The 20,205-nt window shown below is 40.2% G+C and overlaps 3 protein-coding genes across 10 annotated transcripts; 2 read left to right on the top strand and 1 right to left on the bottom strand.

The window, feature by feature from the left end:
- Positions 1 to 2,544: 2,544 nt before the first annotated feature.
- Positions 2,545 to 11,345, bottom strand: LOC6556457 (putative uncharacterized protein DDB_G0291608). Of its 8 annotated transcripts, none has more exons than XM_032741725.2 (12): positions 11,226 to 11,335; positions 10,904 to 11,001; positions 10,198 to 10,292; positions 9,242 to 9,307; positions 6,382 to 6,555; positions 5,977 to 6,310; positions 5,731 to 5,850; positions 5,152 to 5,226; positions 4,046 to 4,141; positions 3,701 to 3,957; positions 3,538 to 3,631; positions 2,545 to 3,474 (listed from the first exon to the last, which is right to left on the bottom strand). In XM_032741725.2, exons 3-12 carry the CDS (start codon positions 10,275 to 10,277, stop codon positions 3,361 to 3,363), a joined length of 1,410 nt encoding a protein of 469 aa, XP_032597616.1. In that variant the 5' UTR covers positions 10,278 to 10,292; positions 10,904 to 11,001; positions 11,226 to 11,335; the 3' UTR covers positions 2,545 to 3,360. The 8 variants fall into 8 exon arrangements, with proteins under 8 accessions (XP_032597616.1, XP_032597608.1, XP_001985331.1 ...); XM_032741717.2 differs by having other exon boundaries at positions 10,198 to 10,329; XM_001985295.3 differs by lacking the exon at positions 10,904 to 11,001.
- Positions 11,346 to 12,091: 746 nt separating this feature from the next.
- LOC6556459 (unc-112-related protein) lies at positions 12,092 to 15,714 on the top strand. The gene is made up of 3 exons (XM_001985294.3): positions 12,092 to 12,155; positions 12,245 to 12,588; positions 12,795 to 15,714. Exon 3 carries the CDS (start codon positions 12,876 to 12,878, stop codon positions 15,030 to 15,032), a length of 2,157 nt encoding a protein of 718 aa, XP_001985330.1. The 5' UTR covers positions 12,092 to 12,155; positions 12,245 to 12,588; positions 12,795 to 12,875; the 3' UTR covers positions 15,033 to 15,714.
- A 525-nt stretch (positions 15,715 to 16,239) lies between these two features.
- On the top strand, positions 16,240 to 17,871 carry LOC6556461 (DNA-directed RNA polymerase III subunit RPC5). Its single transcript, XM_001985293.3, has 2 exons — positions 16,240 to 17,410; positions 17,473 to 17,871. Exons 1-2 carry the CDS (start codon positions 16,313 to 16,315, stop codon positions 17,824 to 17,826), a joined length of 1,452 nt encoding a protein of 483 aa, XP_001985329.1. The 5' UTR covers positions 16,240 to 16,312; the 3' UTR covers positions 17,827 to 17,871.
- Positions 17,872 to 20,205: the final 2,334 nt, after the last annotated feature.

Here is a 20,205-nt window from a genome sequence, read left to right on the forward strand (position 1 = left end):
TTTACGTTTGTGTTAATGCTAGTGTTGTCTTTATGTATTTGTTCACTGTTGTTAACAAAAAACTTTAGTTGAATTGTATAAAAGTAAAGGCAAATCGAAAATCTATATAAATATAATTACATTGTGCGGTCGAAAAAGCCGTCGCGAGCTAACAAACAAAATTCCCTATGCGAATCAATTAATTTGTAATTAATTTCAATTCAAAAAAAAAAATACTATTGAATATAGTGAACTAAATAAGAAAATCAAAAAAAAAAATAATAATAATAAAAAAAACACACACAAAAGAAAACACATCTAAAATCAACACTACAAAATTAAAGTTCTCAGCTCGAAAGAGACAAGCAGCAAAATCACAAAAGGGCTTCCAGTGCGGCATTGGTATCTGAAGGACATGGTGATATATCAAATAGCCATATCCAGATCCAGTTGTTGGCACAAATACAAACCTAAGGATTAGTTGTAGCATTGGATAGAAAAAAAGAGCTGAGGCGAGCTAAATCGTAGAAATCACAACCAATTAATATCAAAAATACACAACATATCGTCGTAAAAACAATTATTTACAAAAAACACATGCTACAAATATCAAATAATATCATTAAAACTATTATAATATCACTTTTGTTTAATTAATGGAATCAGCATATCAATTTAACAAAGGCAGAAGGAACAGTTGATATACATTATTTATTTTCAAATTTCTAGTAATATCAAAAAACCAAAAAAAAAAAGAAAAAAAAAGAAATCAGCATCAATTATGTGTCACAATTATAATAAATGTTAACCAAGAGTTTAGTGTTGGTTATTGAATGAATCAATATACTATATATATGCATACATATGAATATACATATATAGCTAAATTGGTCTATACAAAATGAGTTGCGATTGCAAATCAGAGGCTCAGTTCAAAAGAAAAGCGCCCCAACGTTTTTCGAGGAAGACATTAATTAAATAAGTGTATTTACTTGCAAATATCTCAATGTGCATAACTATATATAAACATATATATATATATATATATATATATATACATATATACATATAAATATATTAATTATATATATATACATATATACATATAAATATATTAATGTATACTTTATATGCTAAAAAGTGTTTGGAAGACATTTTTTCGCATTGTATTGAAATGGAAGACAATTTCAGCAAACAACAACAAGCATTTTGGAAGACATGCGTCAATTGCAAAACCAACATCTCTTGCAATTAGTTTCTTAAGAGCTTAAGCATAGAATACCAAAAACTAAACAAAAAAAAACAGAAAAACTATAATTTATTTATATTTAAAGGCTAGCACACGTTGTTGTGTCAAACGCGACGCTGTGACAGACAATAATTAAATATACAATAATAATACCAGCAATGTTTTAAGTGTGTAAAGTTTTAAATAACAAAAACCAACATTGGCTACACCGAAAAAAAAAACATACATATATAAATGTTAGAACATATTTGTAATCTGGCACTCCTTAAATGTTTGTAATTGCACAATTAGTAACAACAAATCAAAAACAAACAACAAAAAAAGTAAGAAGCAGAGTTTAAAATATTCAGAGCACATTTGTTTTAAATTTACTGCGGCTTCAATATATCAATGTGTAGCAAAGTTTCAACATTATCAATATACATTATATTTATCTAGTACATAATAATGCACTTTACATTTATGTATATGTATATGTGTTAGGCGTTGCGTTTCTGCCATGAATACAGCGGCCAAAAATCACAAATAGAGTTTTAAATAGCTCAAATAATATAATAAATAACAAAAAAAAAACTAATCAGTATTAATACAAAAAAATGTAACGAACAACATCATCATCAATTACAAACAAGATTTTTGTTTCTCGTAATTGGCATTGCACTGATGCCAGAGTGTAACATCAGCAACAAGCGATTTAACAAAAATACTATTAGCAAAAGGAACAAACAGTTAATAATATAATTGTAATCGCAAGCTTAAATAGGGTAGTCAAAATCCATTTACTGCAAAAACAACCATAAAGAGAAATTTAAAGACAATTCCATATTAATAACCGTAATACAGAACAACCCTACATAAAAGTCAAATAAATATATTATGTGTTAAATGTTGTAAAGCCCCTCTAAAAATCTGAGCTTTATTCAATCTTTTACTGGTTGGGAATGTATGTAGTTAAGTGGGCGAGAGAGGCTTGGCATATATGCTTTTGCTTTTATCAGTGATCTAAATGCGGTGTCCCATTCTCCTGTGCGAATTGAACTGAACAAACAATTTGAAAATCAATATAATCCAATCGACTTGTTTCGAATTATATTTTTGTCTCCAAGTCGGTGTATTATTGTCAAAGGTTTGTGCAACGGATTATTTGCCAGTCACTGCCAACGTTTTATCGTTTTTGTACTAAATGTGTACTGCTTTCATCTTATTTTGACGCACACCATATACGATATTCAACTGCTTGCCGCGAGCAGTAATCATCATGACCGTATGCACTGCTTGCTGACACAGCTTACAATTATTTGAATGAAAACGAACGCTTTTAATAATTCCATTGTTAATATGTTTATTTCAATATTTTCATACGCATTTTGTAAAAGAAAATATATACTTAGAGTGGACGTGTTTCACATTATATAAAAATCAAGTTACGTAAACTCATTAGTGTTTAATTAAGTCGTGTACAATTATTTAACAAAAAGGTTCGGCAAGATCAATTTAGTTGCCAAAAATTCTTGAGTTAAACATTTAAACTAATTTATAAAAACAAGGAAGATGCAAGTATTGTGCTTTACGCCTTAGACGTTAGTGTTTTTTGTTTTTTCTTTTGTTTTCTTGTTAAGTACAAAATAAGGCTAGTGTGGCGTTATTAATATTATTTCGATCTCTTTGAACTGGTGTCTAGTGTAGAAAACAATATAAAAACGAAATACGCTTGGATAACAAACAAATTGAAATTTGAATAAACGTCGATAGCGTATAAGTTCTTATTTAGTTGATACAATTTCTAATAATTCTCATATGCATATTGTACGTTTGTATTTTTATATGTATGTATGTATATATGTATGGATGTGTGTATGTATTGTATATGTAATTTACCTAAACACATTATTCACTTAGCAAAATATGCATTTTATCAATGCTTATAAAAGTTAACATTATTACAGTTACAATTGGCAAGTATAGTTGAAATATTTTTGTTTTGTTTGTAATTCGTTAGAATTGTTAGTACAATAATTCGAGTCGTCAGTGTTTGAGTGTCTTTTTATCTTTACCTAACATCCGTCTTGCAATTATCATTTAGAATTTCGAGTGAGTTAGCTAATCGACATGCGATTAGATATTCGTCTTCATCATTCGCCCGCCAGCTCATCGATGCGACAGCGGACTGCGTGCTCCAATACCTCCAGGCTGCCATAATCCAGTTCCTTGACCAAGCACAATGTGGCAGACAGCAAATTGGAGTTCTGCGAAAAGTGATTCACTGTATATAACTTAATAATCAAGCCGATTCATTAAGTGTTACTCACTCGATTCACGGGCCGTCGATGACAGCCTGCAAAATGATTCATGACTGTAGCCGAAACGTTGCTAACCGAATCACTGTAGCGACCCTCGGGACGTCTTCAATATAGATAAGAGAAAAAGAAGGAAGATTACAAACCCCGTCATGAGCTTATCAAGTGCACTTACCTAGATCGGGGTCGCTCTTCCCCTTCCCATTCGCCACCATTCTCTCGCGCACTTCCATTTCTATAGGCATAACGATCGGGTCCAGTCTCGGGTCCGGCACTGCGACGCTGTGGATAATGCAACTGCATTGTGCTGCCATAGGGATTGTGATGAACCTGGGGTGCCTGATGCTGTTGATGCTCCTCCCATTCGGTCAGATCGGTTTGACTGTGACGATAATGCGCCGGATATGGTTGCCGATCCGTCTGATAGTATTCCTGAATGGGAGACAAAGGAATACCATAATTAAAATGCGTATACATTCTGGCCTTAATTGGGTGTACCGATTTATCTACCGATGCTTACCTTCATCGAGTGTGTGGACATGCTGGGTGGCAGAGGCGTTGGACGCGTCTCTCTGTAGCCAACATTCGGGCTCTCCTGATCGGAGCCCGGCGATTGCTAATCGTTATTTAAGTGTCGGTTAGCGATCGGTGCGTTTATTGGTTTTAGTTGTGGATGCAAGTTTATGGGCAAGGAGCACAAAGAGATCGTTAGTGGTGTTATCAGGCATCTCTTCTTATGAATTATGAATGCTGAGCTTATTGCCATGGGTTCAAACTAAAAAAATGCTGCTCAATAAGTTTAGTCTGAGGCTTCTTGAATACATTATGACCCATTTGATTAGTTTGCTTTTGGTTTCTGAGCTACTTCTGTGGCAATTATGTTTCGTCTCGGTTTGAGTTTCTCTCTTCCCCTTTCTCTCTTTCTCTCTCTTTCTCTCTCTATTGTTCTGTGTTTGCTCAAAGTCAAACGCTGTTGCTGCACGACTTAACCCAGAAACGAAAGCCCCATCCATTAAACTGACAATGGGCCAAGCGGGGCCGAGTTGGAAATGAAGAACCTTAACCATGCCAGTGCCACATCGCGTGACTCGTTCACGCGTAACACGGCGCCCCAAAAGGGCGAAGGGCACAAGGGGCCTGTGGAAAAGGGGTGAGTGCGACTCAAGTGTGACGTGTCCACGCCCAAAAATAAGAACTTGAGGGAGCACTTATGTTCAGAACACACGACCAGCAAAAACTCTATAATAAGGTCTAACAAATACAGATATTTATATACTTTCCCTTATCTTTTTACAAAGTATGGTATTCAAATAACTCCAAGCTATCCAAAATAATATATATATATACTGAACTGACATTTCTCAGATGCTACACAAACATCTACCTACCAATTATCAGCTCTCTACACTTGACATCTTGTTGTGAAATATATCTTCTTCCGTCTTTTATGTGTATCTGCACAAATCTATGCTACCTTTTCCCAACTTGTAATGGGTGTAGGGTATTATTATACAAAGAATATAAGCCAACTAGCTCTACATTGACTAGGCACGGCAATAAGCTCATCATTCCGCATAAAATAAATGCTAAAATGGTTGCTTGATAGTAGTAGTTTGTGAATCTTACATCATATTGATGAATGGAAGTGCGTTGCTCTTTAGTAATGGTGTTATATTTGGGCGATGGCGGATGTGCGGGTTCCTGGGAAATAGTTTAGAATTTGAAAAGCCAAAAAGGAAAAGGGTTAGTGTTAGTTCTCAATTTGGTGAATACATATTTTAATAAATAACCTTTTCTCTGACTACGTATATTTAACTGTGATAGATCCTTAACTAACTGAGCATATACTGATTAGAATTCCTGGGCTAACTTTAGGTTGATAGTTAATAACTATATACAATTCAATAAAGAAATAACATCACCTTTTTAAGTAATTTTCGGTCTATAATATGTCTTTGCTTCAATTAATTATGAATAATCCTTTCTAAACTAGTTTCGTAACTCAATTTGTAGCCAGCTTTTTAGCTAATTAGGAGGTTTCCAGCTAATGTAATAACATACTTTAGTATACAGTCCCAATGCCAATTCTATAATAGGTTATTCCCATTAATAACCAACCCACCCACTCCCTTTTCCCACCAGTCGTGAAACCCAATTAGGGCCAGTCATAAACTGCTGCGCCCTGTTCGCTCGCTGTTCGTTTACCTTTGTGGGTGTTGGGGGCATTGAGTTTTGCAATTGATTGATATATAAATCGCTGACATTATTGGTTAAAGTCGGAGTTCCATCGATGTTATTAGCAAGTGGACTTGCTAATTGTGGCGGCTTGTTAATAATTATTGGGTAAAAGAGACTTGGTTAAATGCGTTAAGGCGTAATTAATGTCTAAATTAAGGGGCGAGTGTGTAATCGACGATTTGGCTTTGGCAAACAATAAAGGAATTCAGTTACCTCTTTCATGGGACTGGAGCTGCTCCTATGCTGCTGCTGCTGCTGCTGTTGTTGTTGTTGTTGCTGCTGTTGTTGTGCTGGCCGATGTGGTTGGTGCTGCTCCGGAGGTGAGTGCTGTGGATAGCTTTGCTGCTGCTGCTGTGGCTGCTGATGTATCTGCTGGGGTGATGTACGCTGCTGTTGCTGTCTTGCCTCATAGGCATCCTCATAGACATCATCCTCGGTCACTTGTGCGCCGCCGCTGCGCAAAGCATCATCGATCTCCTCCTGAGTGACTTCCACATTATCAAGTTTCTTGAGGTTGGGCAATGCGCGTAAAACCATTGCACGATAGCTGTGTTTATCAAAGAGTTGGATGTTAAATGTCCGCTTTTATTTAGCTCTTAGTTCTAAACATCTACTTACTTTGGTCCCACCCGCTCGCAGCATGGGTTCTCTTCCAGCCACAGATATTTAAGCGCTGGCAGATTTTGTAGATAAGCAATTTCATTGATATTTTGTATATTGTTCTTTCTTAAATACAACTCCTGTAGTTTTGTGCAGTCTTCAAAGGGTGCCAAAGTGGAGATTTTGTTGACGCTGCAAAAAGAGCAGGGGCAGTTTTAAATGTCTTATAAATTTACATTATTTTCATTTATATTTGTACTTTTATTTTCAGTTTCAAAAGCTTTTGATTAATTTTATGTAAATATAAACATGTTTTATTGATTTGTTCTATTTAAACAAATAACACATTGATTAGCATTTGATGTAAATTCCAAGCGTATTTATCAATTTCTTTTGAGACCCAACTTCAGAGATTGGGTAGTGGCTTTTCTCAGTGTACCATATTAAGTGACAAAGTGACAAAGCGACGCCCCGGTTAAGTGCCATGAATCATTTTAAAGTTATGCTGCGGCGGCCAAACAAAAGCCACAACAGATTTGGCTGCTGCACGACAGACAGAAAGACAGACAGAAAGACAGACAGGCAGACAGACAGGCAGACAGCCAGAAAGAAAGAGAGTTCATTAACACCAGGAAAGCAAACTTTCTTTGTGGCATTCATAGCATGCGTACCGTTAGGGAACAAGCGGAGATAATGGCATATTAAGCTCTGGGCGAAGCCAGATGGGTAAGTAGTAAGTAAGTAAACAAGTAGCAAGCCAAAACCACATTGTTTATCATTAGTCTAGCTGGTCATGATCGTCTAGGTCAGTTCGCGAAATGTTTATTGTTAGCCATCGCACGGTAATTACAGTGAAACATTGGCAATTTGATGATGGTGCGCGTGCTTTGATTGTTTTTTTAGCTGTTGCCCATGTTCTTGTGGCGGAGATAAGATAGACATTGATAGAGCTCTGTGCAACGTGTCTTTTTTAAGGGTACCTCGGGCAATTGAAGCGACCGCAAGAAAAATGTGTGTATGAGTATAAAAATAAAACCGCAGCAGACGCTTCTATACATAGCAGATCCAATTCCCATACCCGATCGTAAATGGCACACGGGTGCATTGCCATGGCAAGTTTTTGGAGACTATTTATAGGGTTTGAAAGTGGCACAGAATACGCAAATGAAACCAAAGTACCATCAAGCTAAAGTATACACTACTAATATGCATAGTTAGACTCACATTAGAGTTATCAATTCCCCTCAAGGTTAGCAGCACTCGGCTCTCAAGTGGTGAGGGGGAATAATGTTTATGGAAGCCAGCTAAGTGCCAACAGCACGCAATGCAAATCAATACCGAAGTTGTGCTCATAGAAAATTCCCCGAGCATGCAATGAGTAAGACTCGAGACGTGGGCATAAGAACTGATTTATGGATAGCTATAGTCGACTATAGCTGCACAAGCTGACTGACAACCGACCTACGCCTGCCATTGCCTAGCACAACAATTCAAACAACTTTCGACTCCATGGGGAGACCATAAATGGTAAACAAAGCAGGCATAACAGTAACTTTGTTAAGACAGCTCAGCGCAATGAAACAAAAGGGTTTCCTTGTTAACTGCAATCTACAATTGGCCTATAATTGCCCCTTGGTATGCTGTACTTATTCTTAACAATATTCACTGATAATTTTATACAATTTACCAGTAAGTGTGTTAATAATTGAATAGCCTCCCAAGTAGGTTACAACACAAGTTTTTTAAACAAATGAATGCGTGTTTTAAATACATATACAATAAATAGCTCAAGTTTATGTGGATTTAAAATTTTACAAAAGATACGCATTTAGCAAATGTGATTTCAGTTATGGGTTACAATATATTTTTTAAAGACTGTGCAGATTTAAAATCAATAAGTGAGCAAATCTTTTGGCCAGTCAGTTGAAATCTCTGCATGAGCCTTAAAAAATATATAAGCACATCTGTTGGCCACAAGTTTATTTGCTAAGCCTTGCTTTACAGCGCTTATAAGGCAGTGAACATAATAAAAACATTATAGCAACTTGATAAATGTATTTGTTGTTGTGTTGTGCAATATGTTGTCCAGATGACAGGCAGACAGACAGACAGTTGACTTGCAAATCGATCGAAACGACCTTGACAGTCAAAACAATGATGCCTGCCTTAAAAGGCCACAATATGCACAAAGCAGCAAAGCAGCAAAAACGAGGCAAGAAAACTTAAAGATACTTGGCACAATCAGCACCTACATGCAAGCAGCAAGTATCTGTATTATGTGCTATAGTATCTCAATAAGAGCATATTGTATATTGTATCTAGTCTCTTGTATCTGGTATCTTGCAGCAGCAAGTGCGCTCTGCCCCTACGCACGATGCCCCCACGCTATTGCTGGGCTCTCCGGCCACTGGACGCCAGTACAGAAAACCTACAAAGGAAAAAAACGAACACAAAGTTGTTGTTGCCAATTTTGGTGCTCCCACGACTTTTGTTATGTTTTTGTTGTTACTATAGTTGTTGTTGTTGTAGTTATAGTTGTAGTTGTTGCTGCTGCTTTTTGCATTAATTACGCGCTTGAGCGTGCCAAAGTTTTTTCGCTTGCTTGCCTGCGGATGATGAGATGCCGCTGCCACTCGCTGTGCGAATGATGTCATTTGAGCACAAGTATCTTATGGATAGCCACTTATGGCACAAAAAGCTTTCTACATCTCTCACTCTCCTACACACTCGGCGAAGATTTATTAAACGTAGCCGGCGGGTTAATTGAATTTTTGAAATCAATCAAAAACAGAGCTCAGGAAATGAGCGTAAAATTTGCTCTAATCTATTGCCAAATCCAAATCCAAATTGGTAAATTGTACAAATTGTGGAAACTTACCTAAGCGCCAGAACTTCAACACCACGCATGCGTTTGATTATATTGACATCGGTGAGATCACTGCCCCTATAAAGACAAGCGAGAAATATATACAAAGGAATATCAGAAAATATATTTTCGATTATTGCTTTCCATTAATGTTTTCTTAATGGTAATATAATTAGTATCGTTTAGTTTACAGTTCAAAATTGGATATAATGACGAAATCGATCTATGTATAACATAATGGAAAGTTATTTCTATTTGTAATCAATTTGCGAAGCCAGATTCCAAAACTCGTTCTTGTGAACTTGAGTCTAAAATTAAAATCTTCAATATCAAATAAATACATTGATTCAAGGTAATTCATTCTTGAACAAACTGACGCAATATATTGTAATAATATTCTTGATTTATGATTTTTGGAGTTCTGTTTCCTTAAATTTGGAATATTTTTCACTTCGTAGTATAAATATTATTATATATAATATAATCAGCTATTTTTTGTGTTTTTGCTCTGTAAACATGAATAAAAATTAATAGTTTATTTCGTCTTTGACAAATATGATTTGTTTAAAGCTTAAAGATGCCTTTTTTAAAATATGGCTGAGATGCATGTCTTTTGCGGCACTTGAAGCTTTCAAGTGCATCACTAGCATCATTAGCAACACTAGAAAAAAGCTCCAGAGTTCTAAGCCATTTTCCCACTTAACCCCTTCTTAGGAGTCGTGACTCGGCACAGAATGGTGAACGAGAACTGGTTAGGAGCTGGTTGCTAGCTGCTGGCTGCTTCGATTGAGGGATTTGGGTCAGCCAGGCTGCAAGTGAAGTGAAAGCGCACAAGTGGGCAGATCCCCCAGATCATGGGCAATATACAACTATATGATATATGACTATGGCTAGCCTTTCACTGCAATTGATTAGCACAATACATATATATATATATATATATATGTATATATGTTCTCTTAACTTACCAGCAATTTAGTTTTTTAATTAGACTCAGATCCGATTGCTTTGCACGGGCAATCACCATTTCCTCCGTTAGGCGCGACATTCTAACAATTTAATGCTGTTGGCCAAATAACAAAACGTTGTAAGTACAATGCCTGCAAACAGGTGTGTTCCAACTTCAGTTTTTGTTATGAAAACTCTCTCTAGGTAGCTAGGTGTGTGTGTGTGTGTGTGTATGCATGTGTGTATGAGGGCTTGTGTTTAGATCTGAACGTTTTTAGACAGCGAAAGGTGAACAACAAAAGTCCATAGAACATACAACAGGTTACAGCGATAATTGTTGTTATTGAAATCAGTAGCGCGGCGTAGGCGAAGTGCACAATTAACCGTCACCAGTTCCAGCGTTGCGTTCTTTGTATCTTACAGATAGCACAGGTATATATATATATATATATATATATATATATATATATGTGTATATAAAAACCAAAATAAAACCGTGAACAGAAAGCTGGAACTGCGCTGGCGTAACTCACACGGATGACTAAGCGCCTCTTGTTGCTGTTGTTGATGTTGTTGTTATTGTGTTGCAGCGGCTGTTGCTTTTTTAAACTATTGCGCGTTTTTGTTTTTTTGTTTTTGCTGTTGTTGTTTGTTGTTAGCTATTAACGTAATTCACATTTGAAGTTGCTCACTCATCATCTGTCTCACTCTCACTATATCTCATACCTTTTACTAACGTTAATGGTAGTTGTTGTTTTTGGTCGTGGTTTTAGCTGGCCAGACAATATTAAAAATTTGGATTTTCTCGTGTGCATCGATTTTTCCTGTGTTGAATGAAGTTGAAATATAAGTTTATTATATTGTATACATTTACTGTTGTGTCAGTTGTTTGTATTGGACCTCAGTTTTGTTATTTGACACAAGTTTAGACATATTTGTAGTCTCATGGCTTATTTTTACAATGATTTTCTGATTTTTCATGCACAATTTTCCTAGCTGACTTGTACACATGCACACACATACACCACACACTGGCGCGCTCGCTTACAGGTATTCGTATTGTGTGTGGGTCTGAGCGAGATAGCATACGGGCGCGTATTGAACTGGATGTTCGGGTAGCCGAGAGACAGTTTCTGTGATACGTGCGCTCGAAGAGACAGCGCCGCAACGACTGGCGCTTTGGGGCTAAACGGGAGCTTTCATTGTGTTTGTTTACGAATGTCGTGCGAAAGGCAACGGACATTGCCTTGTGTGCGTGCGTGGCAGTGTCAATGGCAGCAATTGCCGTGAACTGCGTTACAGCAATTTCACTCTGTAAGAACCAAGTAAAAAGTCAAAATTTTGCCTTTTTGTTTTGTGTTGGGGTTATTTTTCCTACATTCATATTTTAATTATTTGCTACCGTAAGTAAATTGGAAGCACTGCATTCAATTGGGATAATTAAGTGGTATCGATACATCGATAAAGAACCAACCTGACGATGTTTGCAATGTATCGAATGGTCTGTACATTCAAAGTGTGAATATAATCTTAAAAGCAAATATATAAATCTTCTACCGCTCTCTTTTAGTTATTTGGCTCTCTTTATATTAAATATGATGAGGATTTTGTATGAGCTATTTAGTTACTTTTGAATGGCAAGAATTGTAGTAAATTCGTAGTATGTATTTAATGGTTATTTGTTTATGTGTGATAGAGAATTTATCATTAGTTTCAATAAAATTTAATCTCACGATACTATCGCCATGATCCGCGACTTTTGGGGAATCGATAACAACGCGAAATACTATTTATTCGATTCTAGCGACAGTCGACAGACTGATGACGAACGTGAAAAATCTTCTAAAAATAAATTAACAATATTAAACGACGCATTATAGATGCTGGGCAAATACAAATTGCCAAATATACGTTGTATTTAACCAAATAAACACGCCAAATACAAACAAACGTACATACATACATCAGCAGACAAGTTGTAAGCAAAGTCAACTGAAAACACGTCGCGTCGTTCGCCGTTTCGTGTTGATTTATTTATGAATTAATTTCTCTCTCTATCTCGCGTAGCTGGCTTTGTTCACGATTTGCTCACTCTCGTCGTCGCAGTCGCAGTCGCAGTCATCGTTGTCGTTTTCGCTCGTATGTGTATGGAATTTTGCAGCATTCGTTAGTATTTGTTGCGCCGTGGGACGACAACGACGTCTCCACTTCTTCCTCAAAGAAAAGCAACACAGCCGAACGAAACGCTAGCAATAACCTTGGACATATGAATATTGTGACGGGGTGCAAAGGGAGCAACAACAATTGAGCGTGTCCATTAGAAGTGAAGCTAGAGAGCTGGAGCTGTGCGAGCCGAAGCAAACATCTGGCGAGATAAGGGCGCCAACAGCAACACCATTTACTCTATTTATGTATGTATTGCAAAAACGGCGCAAAATATCTATATATATATATATATATATATATATACATATGTATATCTATGTATATGTATATTGGGCTAGAACGATGAACGTACTCCGATTACGTCATCGTTTGAGCTTATTTGTTGCTTTCTTGTTATTGTATGTCGTTCAAAAATCAAATGATTTTCTTGTTCACTATTCACTATTTGTAGTTATTGGCTCAGTGTGTGTGTGTGTGTGCTGTGCACAGATTGGCAATACGCCTAAAATAGGAAAATCGTCGTCGCATCAAGATGATTCATGTGGGTGAGAACACCTGGAATCTGCGGATACTGATCACAGATCTGCAAGTGGAGAAGACACTTCGTGTTCGTGGCGATCAGCATATTGGTGGCGTCATGTTGCAGCTGGTCGATCCGGAGATGCCCAAGGATTGGTCCGATCATGCACTGTGGTGGCCAGCGAAAAATGTGTGGTTAACGCGCACGCGCTCCACCCTCGACCAGGCAGGCGTCCAATCGGATTCGTTTCTGTACTTCACGCCCATGCACAAAACGTTGCGGGTGCAGATGCCCGATTTGCGTCTACTGGACTACCGTGTCAATTTCTCGATTAAAACGTTTGGCGCTGTGGTCAATCTGTGTAAAGATGCGGACATACGCTATCCGGAGGAGCTGTCGCTGTGCAAACCGGTCGAACAGGAGCATCTCAAGAAGAACTTCTCCAAGCTGCCGCAGAAGATGATACCCGTTGCCGAGGCGAATGGCACCGCATATCTTCAGCCGGCGCCGGACACAAATTCGTTTGTGCCCATGACAAATGCCTACAATGGCAGCAACGGCAGCCTGGACAGATCCCATGGCAATGGCAATCTGTTGTGCGCCCCAGCATCACCATACGCAACGACACCGCGGCGTCCAGCGACAGCGCCTGGCACACCCATCAGTTCACCAACGGGCACATGGCGTCAAAATACAAGCCAAAATGGATATGGCGCCGCCTACGATTCGGGTTCCAGTTTTGGTGATCTGCAGGAGAATCTGGCCGTTTCGGCGCGCTCGCCCAGTCCCGATGTACGTGCTCGGCTCGTGCGGCCCAAGACGCTGGTGCAGAAGGCGCGCCTCAATGTCGGCTGGCTGGACTCGTCGCTGTCCATCATGGAGCAGGGTGTGCGCGAATTTGATACGCTCTGTTTGCGCTTCAAATACTACACGTTCTTCGATCTGAATCCCAAGTACGATCAGGTGCGCATCAATCAGCTGTACGAGCAGGCCAAGTGGTCCATACTCAACGAGGAGCTGGACTGCACCGAGGAGGAGACCCTGATGTTTGCCGCCCTCCAGTTTCAAGTCAATCATCAGACGGACATAAATCCACTTGGCATCGATTCGCCCAATAATACGTCCGGTCAAAGTAATGGCGGCGGTGGAGACGATGACATCGATTCGGCACTCAATGAGCTCCAGATCACGCTGGAGGGCCCAAATTCTGGAGGGGATGCCGGCAACATTACACGCATACCGGAGCTATCCGATTACTTGCGCTTCCTGAAGCCACAGCTGTTCACACTGAAGGGTTACAAGCGTTACTTCTTCACATATCGTGATTTGCATCTGCATCTGTACAAATCGCAGGAGGACTCGCGACGCGGTGCGCCCACCATCAGCATCAATCTGCGCGGCTGCGAGGTCACACCCGATGTGCAATTGGCCCAGGGCAAGTTTGCCATACGACTGGAGGTGCCGCCCGAGGGACGCAACGGACCGAACAGCGAGTTCTGGGTGCGTTGCGAGAACGACGAGCAATATGCCAAATGGATGGCCGCCTGCCGACTGGCCGCCAAGGGACGCTCCCTGGCCGACAGCAGTTACGAGAGCGAGGTGAGCAGCATACGCTCCCTGCTCCAAATGCAGAAGCCCCAGGCTCGAGCAGCACCCCTGAATATCAATCCGCGCAGCGTGGACGCCAACGATTATCTGTCACCCAAAATGCTGCGCAAGTTGTCCAGCAAAGCGGTGCAGCGGATACTGGAGGCGCATGCCAATGTCCGTCAGCTGCAGCTAATGGACGCCAAGTTGAAGTATATCCAGGCCTGGCAATCGCTGCCGGACTTTGGTGTCACGCTCTTCGTCATTAAGTTCGATGGCCACAAGAAGGAGGAGTTGTTGGGTGTGGCACACAATCGCATCATGCGCATGGATCTGAATACCGGTGATCACCTGAAGACCTGGCGCTACAACAATATGAAGGCCTGGAACGTTAATTGGGGCATCAAGTGCATGATGATTCAGTTCCACGATGAGAACGTCGTCTTCTCTTGCCTATCCGCCGACTGTAAGGTGGTCCATGAGTTTATCGGTGGCTACATCTTCATGTCGATGCGCTCCAAAGAAAACAACCAGACGCTCAACGAGGAAATGTTCCACAAATTGACGGGCGGCTGGTCATAAATCCAGATGCAGATGCAGTTGATGATGAGGATGTGTCCTTATCGTCGTCCACCTCTTTCAATCTTAACAAGTGCCAAGCACAAAATGTCGCATGTTTTATAAAACGTATATGAAATAATTAATTTTTCTGTGTGTGTGCCTGTGTGGGTGTGTGTGTGTGTATGCGTATGTAAATGTTATGAGCATTGGATAGCCACCTTGGGATATTCTATTGCCGATCGTTAATATCTAGACTAATATATGTAATGCCTGTAATACCCTGTAATACATAACGAAAACCCAAATTGTGCCTTCAAACGAAACAGTTGTCATTTTACAGTCAAAACTAATAATGTAACAAAAGTTTGTGTGTTAATCGTGTCAATGTGCCTTCGTCGTTATCAGTGTGTTTAATAGTCGATATTTGAAATTGGGTAGCAAAATAATAACTTGTCGAACAGCTAATCAGCATTTTTGTACCACAAACATTTTTTTTATATTATGATTAAACCGGAATCGAGTGGCCTTTCAAAAAGAATGCTTTGCAAAACTAACCAGAAATTTGATATATATATATTGTATATTTATTAAACAAATTAATAAGTCAATAAATTATTTTTATGTTTTTAATGATTGTAAAACAGAATTAAAAAAAAGAATAATAAATAAGAAAGGAATGTTTTACTTTCTGTCGTCAAGCAAATTGAATTGAAATTTGAGATAGCAGCTGGAAACTTGCGATTACTCATTGAGGGGCGTGCTTCAGTCGCAAATTGATGTTGATGTTGCAACAGCGTTTTATAAAGCCAGCTATTGTTATTAATAAATTCAATTGAATTGATAAGCGGAGTCGTCACGCCAAAAGGCAAAGTATTTGCACAGCAGTTGCCATTTAAGTGGATTTACAAATACCATTAAGCGCAAGTATCTTGTTGATTGATGAGTTGTGCATGGTCCGCTGTCAACTGTTGGGGGCAACTTCTCACAGTTCGGTCTGGCGCAAGGTCAGGCAGCCGATGCAAATCTGAAGCTGCAGCAAATTAAACTCAATTAAATGCTGACTGCAGTGTGACTTCAGAGATCAAAAGTTGAAGCAGTTTGCGCGCGCCCAACGGCTCTATTTGAAATGTGAATAATCGAGTAATCGGTCGATTCGCACATCTGGCAGCGCTGACGTGAAAACCGATATACCGCCACAGCTAGTTAGTGTATTTAGTTAAATAGAATCTGGTCAGATTGGAAACATCGCCGCATGATTTCTAGCAGATAATAACAAATTAAAGTATTAATTCCTAACTGAAATGGACGACGAGGAGGATCCCATTGTGGAGGAGATCCCAGTGTTTCTATCGAAGAACCTGCAGGACAATCTCTACCTCTTCCAGTACCCCACAAAAACCGAACTGCCAAATCTGGACGATGCCATCGTCGTCAATTGTTGTGTGAAACCCTTCACACAAGAAGTCAAAGTGGATTTTGGGTTGAACATTGAGTCCAAAAGCTACGATCGTTTCAAGGGCGAACAATTCGCTGTGGCGGCAGATGGCAAGAACACGTATGGCGCTGCCACGCCCAAGGGCGGTGAACGGCCGACGTATAAGCGTGGCGTAATGGATAAACAGGCGTTTACCAGCACCCGATCCCTGACGGACATATCCAAGTATGTGGTGGGCATCTATATGGACAAAGAGATGCATTTGTCGCCGTTGGCGAGCATTGTGCAACTGCGTCCCTCGCTCAACTATTTCGACAAGGAGGACAAACGACGCAAGGCGGAGCAAAAGGCCCAAACCGAGGATGTGGACGATGAGGAAGTGGCTCAGCAGGTCACCGTGAAATTTGCACGTGGTACTGGTGCCGGAGCCGCCGCTGGCAAGAAGACAAAGGAGCAACGCGGCACCTACGATTCATTTATGCAACGCATCTCAGAGGAGCCGTGGTGCGAGACATATTGGCATTCCAGGGATAAACCCATAGCGCAACTGGAACGCCAGAAACTCTTCACCACGAATCATCAAGCGAATCAGTCGCTTTCGCTGCCAGCCGGCGAATATCTAAACAAGCTGCTGCCTCACGACGAGCATGTGCAACAGGTGGACGAGGCGAATGTGCTGCCCGTTTACAACAAGGCAATGCTGAAGACGCTGGCGCTGCTGGATCAGTTGCGTGTGCTGCTCAAGGATGCCCGGATGCTCTCGTTTTCGGATCTATTGAACATCCTCTGCGAGCACGTTGATCCGCATGTGAATGCGGATAAAGTGCTCGCGTTGCTGCCACAAGTGGGAATTCTGCTGCACGGCAACTGGGTGCCCAAGTCGGAGCTGGTCTATCCCGAGAAGATGCTGTCACATGCCAACGGCGTTACGGCGGAACAAATGATACGCGCCCGGGATTATATCGTAAGCCATGAGTTAATGTGAAGTGGTCCACTTATTCATGAGTATTCCTCTCGGTCTTATAGCTTTATAGATTCTCGCGAACGCAGTGCTTGCATCGGAATCAGGTGATGACCGCCACCCAATTGCCGCCGGCGGAGACGTTGGATGTGCTCAGCACCGTGGCGCGGGTGAATACAACAAAACGTTGGGAGCTCCTCCTGCCGCCCGACAAGGAGTTCGAGCAGCGGCATGTGGAGCTGGTGCAGCGACAAGAGTTGCACTGGCGCGCCACGGAGCAGTCCTACAATGAAATGGACTGGGCCAAGGAGACGAAACGGGTTCGCAAGCGTTCCATGCGCAAAAGTGAATCGCAACAATCACAACAATCGACAATGGCTATGCCGCCGCCTGCCCCTCATCTGCCCTCAGAGACGTAGCAGCTCTCACACTTTAAATATAATAAAACAGAAAAATATAATTGATTTACGTTTTGGTTAGTCTTTTCAACAATTTTAAATAATTTAACAGCAGGCGCGATTTCAACACTTGTACTTTAACAGCTGACAATTTATAGCTAGCGCTGGCACTGTCACGATAATCATTGCATTTTACAGTATATTTGATCGGTATTTTTTGTCGAAAGCATTGTGTATATTTGAACTTAGTAGCTACGGTCACATCGCTCGCCGTATTCGTGTATTCGTTTTTGTTGTCCGTGGATCAAGTAGCACGTCGTTCGCGCATGGTATAAATATCCAAAAAAAAATAAAAATAAAAATTGAATTAGTTGTCAAAGAGCAGACGAGACAAGTGCAACAATAAATAATAAATATTTATATTACAAAAGCAATACACATACATATAAATTTAGTGAGAGTGCGTCAAGTGCAGCAGCGAGTGAAGTTCAAATCAAAGCACACTTTTGTCGCTTCAAACTGCGGCGGCGTCGCTTTCGGTCGTGTTTTGTGTTCTTTCGTTCGCCTTTTATTTTTTTTGATATTCAAAGTTGCTGTTGTATTTCATATCTTTCTCTCTCGCGCTGTTCTCTGTCTTCTCGCTGTTGGTCGCGAGTGCGTTTGCGTGGCGCGATGTTCTGTTCAACTCCATAATAATAATATAAGTTCATTCGAGAGTTGCTTTTCACACATTTATTTCAACAATGTCGGAGGCTGAATACAAAACCTTGTCCTCGTCCCCCAAGCGCAGCGAGCCTGACGCCCTGACTGAGATGCAACAACAGCAGCAGCACCAGCACCAACAACTGCAGCAGCAACAGCATCAACAGCAACAACAACACCAGCAGCAACAGCAGCAACAATTGTTGCTGCATCAAACGACACAATCGCTGCTCATGGCCAGCTCGATGCTTTGTCCCGTGTCGGCGCCCGTGCCACTTGCACCACCAGCCGCACCACAAATCAAATTCAATGTTGAGGATTTGCTGCACGAGAACAGTTTGCTGCATGCCAGGATCAAGGAGTTGAGCCTCGAACGTGATCGCCTGCTCTGCGAAGTCTCCAATTTGCGTCTGGAGCTGGACATGTCAGAGCTGAAGCGTTTGCCATTCGATTTGGATGAAGGGTGAGTTCATAACTTGTTTTCTTTGCTTTTTGAGTGGTGGCAGGATTGGGGGGAAGTGGGGAGGGGGGCGCAATGAGTCAACGTGCTGCGTCATGCGTTGTCCTCTCGGCCCAGCTGTCAAATTGGCTGCAGGGCATTAAGGCGCTCGGCTTCTCGTTTTTGCAACCCCATTCATTTAATGTGCATTTCTCGACTCGGCTCTACCTGTGTCCATGTGTGTGTGTGTGCGTCACAGTCATGGCCAAAATAATGCACAAGCTTGCGATCACCTCGCTGAATAATGTATTTCATTTTGAAGTTGTGAAGATATAAGATAAGATAATAATTAATTTGATAGATAACTTCAACACTTTTCTTAACATTTATAAGAATCGATTTACAAGCCTTGGTAGTTATCAAAGTTGATGTGTCTTATCAGCTAACACAGATCAAGATTGTTTCCATTAATTATGCACTGCTTGCTTTATGTTACTACAAATGTATATCAATGCTGTCTACAGGGTATCTCCAAGTTAAGCTTAGTGGGGCACAACACCCATTCTTTTTTTGCAACTCTGACTCACATTTGTTAGTTTTTTTAGCTCACCTTTTACGCTTATCGATCGCAGTCGCAGTCGCATTTGTTTGCTTTGCTCTATGCTACACCTTTGTTCCTTTTGGTTTTTCCCTTATCACACACTCGGCTTGCCAATGCTGATAAGCAGGCACACACACAAAACTATAGCCGATAAGGGTCCCCAACAAAAAAATAAAAAAATAAAAATAAAAATAATCTTCAAAACAAGGAATTTAACAACGGAAATTCAATGGCAAGTTTGGGGCAACTATAACTGCTAATGCTGCCGCTGCTGCTGCTTCTTCTTCTTGCGCTTGTACTTGCGACTAGAGAAGCGCACGGTTTGTGCCAAGGGCGTCACCATGACCCAAAAAAAACAAAAAAACACCGATAAAATACCCAAGTCATATATACGATATACGAAATAAATATTAAGTCTTTTCGTTACTTAAGTAAATCATAATGCGAGTATGATGGGTGTTTCTAAAATTAGAAATATTAATGAGCTATTTGCGAATGAAAAATATGAATAAATCTTAGCATGAATTCCACGAAATCTAAAATTAGAAATAGAACTTATAGATTTCTCAGCAATGGTGCTATATTAAACATTTCGAAATCCAACGGAGCTAAATTTAACTTATAATGATATTTCAATAATTCTTTGATAGAGGAAGTA

The sequence above is a fragment of the Drosophila grimshawi genome, unplaced genomic scaffold (assembly GCF_018153295.1).
Source record: "Drosophila grimshawi isolate 15287-2541.00 unplaced genomic scaffold, ASM1815329v1 contig_44, whole genome shotgun sequence".
NCBI lineage: Eukaryota > Metazoa > Arthropoda > Insecta > Diptera > Drosophilidae > Drosophila > Drosophila grimshawi.